At 39.4% G+C, this 12,840-nt stretch overlaps 2 protein-coding genes across 10 annotated transcripts in view; one reads left to right on the top strand and one right to left on the bottom strand.

Annotated features, from left to right (window-relative positions):
• Positions 1 to 235: 235 nt before the first annotated feature.
• Positions 236 to 1,957, top strand: LOC107734432 (zygote arrest protein 1-like). The gene is made up of 4 exons (XM_016546383.1): positions 236 to 887; positions 1,395 to 1,487; positions 1,553 to 1,627; positions 1,697 to 1,957. The coding sequence occupies exons 1-4, from the start codon at positions 273 to 275 to the stop codon at positions 1,838 to 1,840; spliced, it is 927 nt and encodes a 308-aa protein (XP_016401869.1). The 5' UTR covers positions 236 to 272; the 3' UTR covers positions 1,841 to 1,957.
• Positions 1,958 to 3,474: 1,517 nt separating this feature from the next.
• LOC107734441 (protein furry homolog) overlaps positions 3,475 to 12,840 on the bottom strand; it is a 59,626-nt gene continuing 50,260 nt past the window's right edge. For 7 of the 9 annotated variants that reach the window (XM_016546399.1, XM_016546393.1, XM_016546394.1 and 4 more), the window contains 17 exons: positions 12,688 to 12,828; positions 12,408 to 12,590; positions 11,123 to 11,287; positions 10,884 to 10,958; positions 10,464 to 10,631; positions 9,453 to 9,461; positions 8,682 to 8,879; positions 8,448 to 8,594; positions 7,765 to 7,925; positions 7,467 to 7,677; positions 7,203 to 7,352; positions 7,000 to 7,098; positions 6,668 to 6,751; positions 5,784 to 5,801; positions 5,283 to 5,393; positions 4,679 to 4,881; positions 3,475 to 3,968 (listed from right to left, as the gene is read on the bottom strand). In XM_016546399.1, the coding sequence (XP_016401885.1) occupies positions 3,710 to 3,968; positions 4,679 to 4,881; positions 5,283 to 5,393; positions 5,784 to 5,801; positions 6,668 to 6,751; positions 7,000 to 7,098; positions 7,203 to 7,352; positions 7,467 to 7,677; positions 7,765 to 7,925; positions 8,448 to 8,594; positions 8,682 to 8,879; positions 9,453 to 9,461; positions 10,464 to 10,631; positions 10,884 to 10,958; positions 11,123 to 11,287; positions 12,408 to 12,590; positions 12,688 to 12,828 (2,382 nt within the window). In that variant the 3' untranslated portion in view covers positions 3,475 to 3,709. The remainder of the gene's footprint in view (positions 3,969 to 4,678; positions 4,882 to 5,282; positions 5,394 to 5,783; positions 5,802 to 6,667; positions 6,752 to 6,999; positions 7,099 to 7,202; positions 7,353 to 7,466; positions 7,678 to 7,764; positions 7,926 to 8,447; positions 8,595 to 8,681; positions 8,880 to 9,452; positions 9,462 to 10,463; positions 10,632 to 10,883; positions 10,959 to 11,122; positions 11,288 to 12,407; positions 12,591 to 12,687; positions 12,829 to 12,840) is intronic. The other 2 variants (XM_016546395.1, XM_016546401.1) reach the window with 1 other exon arrangement.

The following is a 12,840-nucleotide window of genomic DNA, read 5'->3' as shown; positions in this document are numbered from 1 at the left end:
TAAAATTGCTATTTTAAAAATAAAAGCAGGATAGTTGAGGAACCAAGGCTTGACTTGTCATGTCCAATACTCGATTGCAGTTTCAACTGCAATGCTAAATATATATCTAAAAATGCAGACTGATCTGCACCTGATGCTAATGCGTCACATCCGCAATCTCTCCCTGAGCCACGCCCACACGTGATCAATGCTAATTAGGTAGCGCCAATTAAGGCGTGTTCTCCATAAGAAAATAAATATTCAGCAGTGCCTTAGCTCTTGGTCACACTACAATGGAGGAGTTTCTCATTCCACCTTACAACTGCGGAGGGTATCCTGGCTATTTCCCCTTTTATCCCAGCAACGGGAAATTTAAGCACCAGAACTGGAACAAAAAGGGAAACAATTTGTATGTTGCGCCAGATGCCCCCGATTATTTCGACGTTTATAAGCGTGCGCAGTTAAAAGCCATATTATCTCAGGTGAACCCGAACCTAACGCCGCGCCTCCGCAAGGCCAACACTAGAGAGTTCGGTGTCCAAGTGAACCCAAAGGTAGATGCCACTGTTCAATGCTCACTCGGGCCCAAAACGCTTTTTTATCGCGGTGATAAATGGGACCCCCCGAGGACGCCATCCATCAGCCCTCTGAAAGACACCCTGCCCAGCACACCCGTCAACTTCGTGCGCTTCTCCCGGCCCGTCGCCATCTACTCTCCCGTCTTCGACCGCAGGATCTTCTCCTTATCCACGACCGTCGGTGAAAGTAAGGACGATGGAGGGGATGAGAGCAAGAGGACGGACAGCGAGACGGACGACGACGAGGATTGTAGACCGGATGAACCCACGCACAACGAATCACTGCAGGGGAAGTCAGTGGTTCGGCGAAATAAACGGTCTAACTTTCAGGTTTGTTGTGGGGAAATTACCAATGTAAACACAATTTCCCCCAAATTACAGTGGATATTGTACTTTCGAGTTATGGTCCCTTTTTTTTTTATTTTTTTAATTTTAATATTTAATGAGGAAAACACTGAGGGAGTTGTTATGGTCCCTTTTTTTTTTTTTTTAAGGTTTGTAATTAATCCCAAGTAGTTTGGTTTCGAGGTGTCGTCACATGGTTAATCGCCGAATAAAATTTTACATGAATATGCAAGTAATTGTATTCACCCAATCAGCATTGAGCGTTCACAACTCAGGATGAGTACGAGACTAATGACGGTATCTCTGTCTATTCGTAACTTGCGAAAGCGAAGAAAAATGCAGTTCACAACCTTTTTTTATTTTTTATTTTAATATTTAATGAGGAAAACACTGAGGGAGTTTCTGATTGGTTGTTGGTTTCTCAAAACTACATGTAAACTATGTTTTGGTGAAAATGGATCATGAGAATTCTAACAATTTATTCTTGTTTAGTTTTTGGAGCAGAAATATGGATTTTATCACTGCAGTAAGTGCAATATTCGATGGGAAAGTGCGTTCGTGTGGTGCATCTCGGGAACCTCCAAGGTAAAATGCATTGACTCAAACTTTTAAACTTAAGATTTAAATCTAATCAAATGCCTTTTCCACAGGTGTACTTCAAGCAGCACTGCAGGAAGTGCCAGGCAGGGCTGAATCCGTATAGGGTGGAGGCCATTCAGTGCCAGGTATGATTTGGTGTCGCAAATGCATCTATAAAGCTGTTTGTAACGTTTGACGATGTTTTGTTTCACAAGGTTTGCTGCAAGACTCGCTGCTGCTGTGAACAGAAGCTGAGGCACATTGACATGCGTCGTCCTCACCGCCAGGATCTGTGTGGCCGTTGCAAGGGCAAAGGCCTTTCCTGTGACACCATCTACAGTTTCAAGTACATAGTCTGATTGTTCAGTCAGTTTTAGAATCTGCATTGGTGGCTCAAGCGACGTTTTGTGTAGGATGTTGTATTTTTGTATTCTAATGTATACATTTATAAAAACCAATAAAGTATTGCAGCATAATACTGGTGTCTGTGACCGTTTCTGCTTTGTGATGGGGTAGTTTACCCAAAAAAACTCATTTACTCGAAATTTAAAAAGGCATTTTGTAACGTGTTAACTATACCATTTTGTTCCAATTGACTTCCATTGTATTTTCTGACAATTCTATGGAAGTAAATGGGAACTGGCACTGGATCCCAATATTCCTCAAATTGACCTTTTGTGGTCCGCAAGAGCAGTGCATACAGGTTTGGAATGGGGGGTGTTTTTTTTTTGTTTTGTTTTTTTGTTTTTTTTTACAATCCCTTTAAAGAACAGTCAATGAAATGAAATTCCATGCAATGGAAGGTCAACAGAATGCAAAACAAAACTTGGCTTGAATGAAATGGATCTTCAAATATCTGTTCATGTTATGATCATATTTTACTCGATCATGAATGAATAAAAAAAACTGCGACTGGGTGTTACTGCTCATTGTTAACCTCCCCTCCTAAAACCATGAACTCACTGAAAATAAATGTCTTTGATGCAACGTGCACCCAGTGAAAAATTACTCCTTTTCTTGCACTCTGCAGATGCCAGAATAACCGAAACGACAAACTGACAAATCTCAACAAGAAAGCACAATTTACTTCACAAAAGCTTTACATATTTACGTGGGTGGGGGGTGACTATATTCCCAAAGAGGCTTTATAATGTGCAGTCTCTCTAGGCATGCACTAGTGACAAACACTTATCTCCATGTGATGCCTCCCTTTTCCACTATACAAATAACATTTTAATAAAATACAACTTTTAATAAATACAATTCGAAAGTAAATACAGTAATGCATGCTTGGCAACTGACGAAGAACAATTTTGAAAACTATGTTCAATACACTGATTTCTTAAATACAAATTTACCCTAAACGTGAGCCTGTGATTGGTGGAGCACAGGACGTTGATTGAAACAGCCAAACAATCTCATATCAGCACTTGAATTAGAATCAGCTTCAGCAGTAGTAGCTTATCAGTTGAATGAACAAATCGCTGAATGTCAGCGTGTGTCTCTATGTGCAGGTGCGGAGACTGATATTTAGCGGTACGCCAGTGATGGACAGACACAAGCTCTCAGCTTTAAACAATTACAAGTATCGTGACAATGACCGAAGACATACAACCAGTATACTGTGTTGTTCCATCTTCAGTTTTGCAGCATGTCCTGATCAATTTTAAAGACATTCTTGAACAGTTACAGTAGAAAGGCATCCGTTTCAATGATCCATCATTGCACATTCCCCACGTTAACAAACAAACCAAGTGGAAGTTCTCACTTGGGTGCTTCCTTTCCAAAAATGCAGCATTGCTCTCAGTAGCAAACAGGATTTATTTTCTTCTCATGGTTTCCGACATGAAAATGTCAACATAGTGCAATAATTAATAGATGCGTTTGAGTGGCTCAATCCAAGGAATCTCGCAGGAGCAGCTCCGTTTCTCCATTATTGCTGCACATTTGAGGACCTGAGGACACGCTCACTCTCAGGAGCTCCTTCCTATTCAGTACAGTCAAGGATGCTCGTGCAAGTTTCCCTAAGAAGGGCACAAGTTTATGAGTTACACCCTCAAAAGGGTGGCAGCACTCCCAAACGTCACACTGGATCTGGCCTGGAGCGGGTGGCAGGAGTGGAGGGTCTTGGGATGAGGGTTGGCACAGGAGAGGTTGGGTGACTATGGAGGAATCCAGTGGTCGGGCGGTCCAGGCCAGGGCTGGTCTGGGGTGCTGCAGGCTTCCTGTCAGAGACTCACGCCGGACACGCTGGAGTCCAGGAGGCTGGATGAGATCACCTGGTACCCCTGAGCGCGGCGGATCATGTCCCGGATCTCTCCGTTGAGCTCCATGATCTTTGTGCAGACGTCTGACATGTCCTTGTTCGAGCCAACCAGGGCAAAAGTGCCAGTTTGGCCCAGAGTTTGGTGGCGGAAGTAGACGTTGAGGAGAGTCTGGATCTCATCTTCTGAGCTGCCACCGAAAATGTCATTTGGCCACATTCGTCTAAAAAGTAGAAGAAAGCTTATGTAACAATACAAAAATTTCAATACCAGTAGAAATTCAGCACCACAATGAAAAATAATATGCTGTTAAACACACCAGTGTTACTGTTTAAAATCATTGAAAACATTAACTGAATTAAAAATAAAAACTAAATTAATTAAAATTAATTAAATAAATATATAAATACATAGATAGATAGGTAAATAAATAGATACAAGTTTCAATTATAATAGATTTTTTATACTCACTCCCTGCAACACATCCATTAATTTAAAACATTACATCAAAGTAAAGCCAGAGTTAGAAAAATGTGCATATTTTTATTGTTGGATATGTGTAACAAATTCTTTTTTTTTTTTTCAACTTAAAAGTCACCATGAAATCAAAGTTGAAAATTCTTATTTTTTAATGGAATACTGTAGTGTTTATTATACGGCTGTGAATCCAGTGGAGAGAAATCCCCCACCACTAACTGCAAACTGGCATTCAGATCTGCCTCCATTTTGTTTGCAACGCCCCACCTTCCAACGATCCAATCACTTCCCGAAGGACGGAATCAAGTCCCCCCCTCTCATTTCAGATGCTGTTTCACTCGTATATACGTCACAGTAGAGAAGAAAAGACAATCGCAACTTCCGTTTCATGCCGACTTGAATCTGTGTCACACAATAAACTGAGTTTTGTCTCCCCCTATTGGTGTCATATCTCACCTGCACTCTTGAGTGTAGCGGATGGCCATAGAGAACTCGTTGTTGTTCAAGCACTCCAGGATGGCCTGTACAGCTGCCTCTGAGCTGGGGAAGATGGGCTGGGAGCCGTGCTTTTGCCGATCCTCTAGATCACCAGCTAATGAGGCTTCCGCTAGCCGCAGGCAATTCTTCAGATCGCTCAGTTCACGCGACATGTTCCACAGCTACAGATTGAAAGCACATGATCAGGACCGAGTGTTTTCAATCAACAATACAAGTCAACCAGCTAGTGGCTAGTTTTTTATAGTCAGCCAAACAAATTTATTTTTTGCTCAATTACTAAATTTTTGATTTCTCAAAGATGCACTACATATTTTTTTATGTTTAAGGTTACCGCTGTAACTGTAGAATGCCCAAATTGTCACCAAATTCATTTATTTTGCAATCAAACATTTTATTTGCTATTTAAATTGTATAATGTTTGTTTAGACTTATTTCAGGCTCATTTAAATAATGCTCACATTACAGAAAATATTAGAATCAATTCTAATTCTAATTCTAATTCTAATTAAGTCATCCAAAAAGAGATTAGGTGTATCTGCGGGGTAATGGGTGTATTGTGTACCTCTGGCACAGAGCTGATGGTGTTCACTTGTCCGATGAGTTTACAATAGGACTCAAACAGCAGAAGGAGCTGGAAGTGAAGTTTGTAAAGTAGCTGACACAACTCCAATTGCTGTGGATGATACATACATTAGTCACATGACATAATAAAGGAATCATACAAATTCAAGGCCACAAAGAGTAAATACAGAACTCTAACATCCATCACACAGTATGTCTATATGCATAAAAAATGCTCATAACAATGACAAAATATGCTTCAAGAAAATGTTTGCATTTAAAAATTTTTTTTTTTTTACTTCTGTAGTCTTGAACACTGTTTAAGCCATTTACACGATCATAAAAGTGTGCTTATTCAGCATAAGATTGTGTAAAATCATGCAAGTAAACACTCGCTGACAGGTAAAGTGAACTGAATGCATGTAGAGAACTATAAAGCTGCAAACACAGATCACTCGCTCTATCAGATGAATAAGAGAACAGTTTTTAGTTTTAAACTTACAGCCAGAGTTTCCATTTGCTGCAGAGCATGTCATAAAACAGGAAAGAGTTGAGAAGGGAGAAACAGACAGCGTTAATACCCAGCATGCAATTCGTGAGACTGTGCCACTATGCTCAGAAATCCCATCCACATAATTAGAGGATTAGTACCAGTCGCATTCAGTCCAAGAACCCAAGCCATATAAATCATGCAGAGGATAAGGAGGCACACAGAGTGACAAGAAGAAGAGGAGTGTGGAAATATTACATTAAATATAGCATTGATAAATACACCACTGTTCAAAAGGATCAGTAAGAAATTAATCATTTTATTTAGCAAGGATGCATTAAATTGATAAAAAGTGACAGTAGAAACATGTTACAAAATATTTTTATTTTAAATAAATGCTTTTTTAACTTTATATTCATTAAAGAATTCTGAAAAAAGAATAGCTGTTTCTGCAAAAATATTAATATACAATGCATATATATCAATATATAAAATAAAATATTAAACAGCACAACTGTTGTCAACATTGATAATAATAAGAAATTATTCTTGAGCAGCAAATCGGCATATCAGAATGATTTCTGAAGGACCATGTGACACTGAAGACTGGAGAAATGGCTGATGAAAACTCAGCTTTGCCATCACAGGAATAAATGGCATTTTAAAATATATTAAAATAAAAAATGTTATTTTAAAATGTAATAACATTTCAAAATATAACAGATTTTACTGTATTTTGGATCAAATAAATTCAGCCTTGGTGAGCCAAAAACTTTTGAATGTATATGACCCATTGACATAATATGTACAGATTTAAAAGGAAATATTGTGTACATATTATGAATGTTGATTCATGTAAACAGTAGCAAGGTGGAAGAGCTCGCATTGACTATTACCTTCTCCTCAGAGTCTCCAGGCTGACAGGTGATCACACCATCATCAGGATACCTTGGAAATGTGGCCTTACAGTTCTGCAACCACTGTTGAAAGAGGAGAAGAAGAGAGGATGCCTCTTTCAATACAAGTAGATGGAATTTTATGCCCGTTTTATCCTCCATCCTGTGAAAATTGTAAGTCTGATCATTTGAAGAAGTATTGGCACACCTCTAGTAAGTCGCAAGATTGGAGGTCTTTTTACTCAATTCTGTAGTGCAAACTACTGTAGTAACTCTATTTAGCAGCTTCAAGTGTTTCTGTATGTGAAGCTTAGCAGGCTAGAATGACTTACTGAGACGACTGCTTCCTCCCGAGTGTTATATGTGTCCAGATACTCCTGCAGCTCAAGAACACTGAACTTCATCTTCTCTAGAAGCCCATAAGAAACAATCTACAAGAGGAGGCAAGACCTAGTATAAAAATACTTTCTGACTGCTTGTTTATAATATTTGTTAGGTTAGGTCCCTGAAGCACAGACTTATGTAATCCACTGACCGTTTCTGCATCCACATACAGCGTGGGACAGTCTGAGCATAAGGCCAACATCTCAGATGACTGCACAAATTTTGACCCGATTCCCCTCAGGCTGTCTCCAAGGTAACTGGCAGCATCGCTGGTCAGGGAGCAGAACTTATTCTGGATATTCTGTAGAGGAAAATACATTTTAACAATGCTAAAAATTAAATAAATTAAAACTAAATAGCTAATATGAATAGAAATTTTCAAACTGGACTGTGTACATATAAAGGGTGACTTTACCTGAAACATTGTGGAGAAGATGTGGAAGGTGTAGACGGAACAAGACCCATCCGTATCACACAACAGCTGGTTAATGTGACTCCGCCAGGCTTCTTCGGCATCGTCACACACCGTGGGTTGAAATGCTGCCAAGATGGCAGAGAAAAAGGGGGAGGGTGGAGGAGGAAAGCCCAGCTCATCCAGATCATCTCGGTCCTCCCCAAAATGGTAGCTATTGAAACCGGAAGAAAGGAGGTTACCCTTCAATAACCATGCCAGTTAACAGTCTAATGCTATAAAACTGTACTGATGTGTTCACCTGGGCAGGGAGTTTGGGTTCTGGTTGATTCCAGCTCGGTTTTGTTCTGCAGGAAGGTCCAGATTAGTGCTAGAGCCACAGTCAAACCTCATTGGCAGCTCATTCGCACCGAACGGCAGGTCATACTCTTGGACATTTGACTCCTCGTCTTCTGGTAAAACCTGTGAAGATGAGAGAAGGTCACTGGTGATCTTCTTTCCTCAGTGTGTTTATTCTTATTGTTGCAAACTCCATCCTAGAGGTCAACTCAACAGATGAGAAATTCTTTACAGTAAAAGAGTTAAGAGAGACGAGAGAGAGAGTCAAGTGGTTCTCTGTGTTGTCAGAAGACACACCACAATTCATGACAACTGCCTTCCTGAATGAAAAAAAATTCAGCTCTATCTTCTTTAATATACACTCATTATAACATTAATGTAACACAAAATTATAAAAAATACATGTGAATGTTATACTCACATTTGTAAATAATATATATGTAAAAATAATTTATCTGTATTCAACTTAATATTGTGTGACCCCAAACTCAATGTGAGGTGTCACATTAGCAAATCTAAATTTGTCACAAAAATGCCAGTAATAGTTTCAAACTGCATGATGAAATACGTCTAGGTTATATGTTTGGTTCTATGTGCACACTTGCAGAATAAGTTTTAATGGGCTTAATGTAATTTTAAACATACAGGCGGCATGATGTGGTCATCTGGTAGTGATGCTCCCAAGCAAGGTGTAGCAGCATTAAGATAATTTGGGTCAGCTGATGTGGTGTCGTAGGAAGTGGACAGAGAGTCTGTATGATTGGTGTCCTCTGAGGGGGAGAGGTTCATGGTCTGAAATCAGAAAATGCCCAGCTTTAGGAACTACCATCAAGCTAGGATAGATAGATAGATAGATAGATAGATAGATAGAGCACATACTAGTTGAGAGTGGGAGAGGCTTTGGCTGGTTGAATTGGACTCTTCCTCAGAGGAGTCATCGGTGTCCTGTTGGGCGTCATGTAGGCCGATGCAGGGGGTGATGTCAGAGTGCTGGCTCTCCTCCAGGAGCTCAGTCAGATCTGTGCTGTCCAGAGAGCGCCGGCGCACTCCCCAGTTAAAGTTATCCATACTCTCACCCTATTAAAACAAACACATCGCACCCATTTAACAGCTGTATACTCTAACATGAGTTGATGTTGGGTGTAAACTATTCTGGCCTCTTCGGTCCAAGGAACTAGACATAACACACTTTTCATTAATCATGCAAAAAAGAAGAACACATGCAAACATATAGTAAACACAATAGACCAATATCTGAAAATATCTGGCCAAAAAAAGTAAATTCCTTTGTAGTCTAGAGGAAACAAAGCAAAACACAACACAAAAAAGCTGCTTTTAATAATCTTAGACCTGCAATTTTCTCTTAAGTATTTAAAACGATCTGAATTTTAATAGTTTTCTAACTAAAATAGTGAGGAATGATTTCATGTGAATTAAACAAAAATATTGGCATGAGATGCTGCTAACATGCATTTCTACAGTATGTAATATGACATCCATATTTTAAACACATAAAAAACAACTAATCTCTTTAGCCACAGCAGCCTATGACAGATTAGAGCCTACACCACTGACACACATCATTTAAGTGACTCTGAACAGGTATGAAACATGATCTCAGCCATCCTCTATGTCACATGCTGTTCTTACCTGCAGCTCCTACAGCAGCACAGGAGAGAAAGAGAGAGAGTGTTAGCCACACAGTGAGAAAGACCAGAGGAAGAGCAATGGGCACATTAGTCAGGCAGTCTCTGATCAGCTATCTCATAATCCAGAGAGAACATGAATGAAATAACTGAAAGAATAAGGAAAGAAAGAAAGAAAGCTGAAAGACAAAGAAATTTGTTAGTAGGGACAGGAATTTTAACTTAATTTAATTAAATGATTTTGGCTTCAGTTCTGATTCCACTTAACAATTTGATTAAAAAATAGTGGAACCAAATTTATTTACATGACATCCAATTACATTAACCAAAAGAATTTTAAAAGGAAAAGGAAGGAATCGGTTCTTAGTTTGCAAATGTATTTGTTAGAGACATAAAACATACAGAAATAGTCAAGTATTTAGAAATCAACAAAAATTTGGGGTCATCAAGACTTTTTAATGTTTTTGAAAGAAATCTCTTATGCTCACCAAGGCTGCATTTATTTGATCAAAAATACAGTATTGTGATTTATTTATATTACAATTTTTGAAATTTATTCCTGATGTCATGAATTTTTAGCAGCCATTACTCCAGTCTTCATTGTCACATGCCACATCATTCAGAAATGATTCTAATATGCAGATTTGGTGCTCAGATAACATTTCTTATTATCACAGTTGAAAATGATTGTTCTGTTCATTATTTTTGAGGAAACCATGATCCAATTTTATTTAGGATTATTTGATGAATATAAAGTTCAAAAGAACAGCATATATTTGAAATAGAAATCCTTATAAATGTTGTGACCATCACTTTTGATCATGTTATTGCGCCCTTGCTGAATAAAAGTATCAATTTCTTTTTTTTTTAAATCTTACTGACCCCAAACTTTTGAACAGTGGTGGATGCATTTTTAAATTAAACATATCTGTAGTATAAAAGATAATATATTATATAATATGTACAATTAAGGCCAAATGTGTGTGAGACAAAAACAATCAGATTTTCTACTCGCCTCTCCATCTTCCAGCTCTACGTCCAGAAAGTCAAAGTCCCTGAAGACTCTGAACTGCTGCTCTGATGTGGTATCATCTAAGGTGTCCTCCCGGGTCCCATCCTCAGAGGACACCTGACTGGGCTGATGCTCCATGAGGTCCAGATCACCACAGGATGAGAAGATCACCTGAGACAAACAAACATGACAGTGGAGTCAGCATGGAGTCTAGGTACATAAATAAAGCATCATGCAATGGTCCAATTACTAAGATGCCTTGTAAGACTTAGACTTGTTCTTCATTTGTTATGGCATTAGATGCACAATAATTAGGGCTTTAATTAATATAAAATAATCATAGATTTAATCTATTATTCCTGCAGTCTATGAGACCAAAGTGGTAAGTGTCATATAAAGCTTAATGAACAAGCGAGGGCTTACAGATGGGTTCTTGGTGAGGCCAACTTCCTGTCCGCAGAGTGACAGAACATTCACTAGCTTCTCTCTTGTTCGCTTCTGTTAAACAAAAGGAAATTACCAGGAAAAGGAAATCGCCGATTTAATGTCATCAAGAACAAAGAGGAAGTTAAAAGACACCATTTAAAGCAGCCCAAGAGAATGAAATGAAGTTTCTCTTCTTTGTACATTGACTAATATGGACAGCATGAAATGTTTGTCACCTGTGATGATTGTGGCCGTTTCCAGCTGACTGGCACCAAGACGGTGTTTGAATTGGACCCTGAAGAGGTGGAAGACGTGCTACGGGTCACTGCGATCGCGCGGGCTTTCCCATCTCTCCCTCCTGATCCCTGCAGGTCATCATATCTGCGGCCAATAACCGGCGTCTGAACACAAACACATACATGCACACAATAAACTCATTTTCACTCATTTAAAAACAAACATATTAGTAAATAATAATAAACATACAATATAGACTGAACACAGACACGTAACCCCCTACACAAACATGAGCACACCAGCACAACAACAGGCTCTGAGCAGTTTGTAGACACACATAGGCTCACACTGCCTATGAGTCAGAGCCTTCCTGTAGATAAATAAAGCATGTGTGGAAAAATAGCCTAATTGCTGAACTCCTTATCATTGTGCACATGCTACATCTGGACAGGATATCACTACTTTCATCAGGGTGGACCAGAGGCGAGGACTGAGGGTTTCCTGTACTTGTGCATGAAGCCACAAGAGGGCAATCTTACACAAAGTTGGCTCCAAGGAGGTCTTCCTTATATCTGGAGAAAGCAACACTTCTGGTGGTTCCTGCACCAGCTGCAAAACTACAAAAATGAGATGAATGGGAATGCAAATGGATATCTTTCTCCAGTCATTATTGGCTTCCTTGTTCCAGATCAGTTGTTACATGAAATGAATATAACCAGAATTAACCCTGAAATCGAAGATTAATATTGAACAAACAGAGGTTGTTTAGGTTTTACATTCTTTGACCTATTCAGTGTCAAACATCACACAAAAAGCAGTCACTTTCTCTTAAGTTACTCTGTAAGGTCTGACATCACACCCTTTTGTTCATTAGATTGCCGTTGAAACCCTCAGAGAGGCAGGATCTCACCCACACTTTATTCTGTTATTAATCACAAATGCAGTCAAAACACATCTCCACAAACTTCAGTTGACTATTATCCCCATTTCTCCATCTGAAAGCGAGCTGAGAACCTGAGCGACTTCCCTTTGGCCTAAAATGTTCCAAAAACAAAGGAAAAGAGGCTGCGCCCTTCACGGGATCTGATAACAAATACACGTTCAAAAACAACCACACGGCCACACCTGAAGAGGTGAATGAGTCAGAGAAACTGCGGTGAATAATTTAACTGAAAACTGATATTTTCAAAAGCATAAATGTTGTTTTTGCCTACAGCAAAGAAAATAAAACATGCATGTGAACAATTGAACAACAAAATGTATTGTGCGCACTGTGTAAAGTACCTCGGATATGTCAAAATGGAATTCCAGTGTCTTTCCTGGCAGGGCTTTAGATGAGCCATCCCACATCATACGGCTAACCTCCAGGTTGGCTAGGTCACCATGGGTGCAGGACGGCAGGGACAGGCTGGCCGAACGGGAAACAACCAGCTTCAAAATGTTCAGAGCTTCCTTCCAGTGAACCGTCTAGAGGACACACACATATTGAATAACAAATCAGACTGAAATTCTTACAAATGACCAGATGAATCCTAATTCAAGTGGTTCAGCAGAAGGATCTCACCTGTACAAATTTCTCAATGGTCTTTAGCACCTCTACATTGAAAGGTTTGACCTGAATTCCTGCCAAATCCATGTGGCTCAGCAGACTGTAGATGATCTGCAGCAGGGGCTGTTGCATGCTGGGTAATCCTTTATCTAGCAACTATGAAGAGAG

The sequence above is a fragment of the Sinocyclocheilus rhinocerous genome, unplaced genomic scaffold (genome assembly GCF_001515625.1).
Source record: "Sinocyclocheilus rhinocerous isolate Xijiao unplaced genomic scaffold, SAMN03320098_v1.1 scaffold1211, whole genome shotgun sequence".
Classification (NCBI taxonomy): Eukaryota; Metazoa; Chordata; class Actinopteri; order Cypriniformes; family Cyprinidae; genus Sinocyclocheilus; species Sinocyclocheilus rhinocerous.
Note: the sequence above shows the minus strand (reverse complement) of the source record. Positions and strands in the feature narration are given on the sequence as shown.

Excerpts from the sequence above, each read along its gene's own strand:
- LOC107734432 (XM_016546383.1), top strand. The coding sequence starts at position 273 with ATGGAGGAGTTTCTCATTCCACCTTACAACTGCGGAGGGTATCCTGGC. Across the intron at positions 888-1,394 it reads ATAAACGGTCTAACTTTCAG|TTTTTGGAGCAGAAATATGG; the intron begins GTTTGTTGTGGG and ends ATTCTTGTTTAG. Across the intron at positions 1,628-1,696 it reads TGGAGGCCATTCAGTGCCAG|GTTTGCTGCAAGACTCGCTG; the intron begins GTATGATTTGGT and ends TTGTTTCACAAG.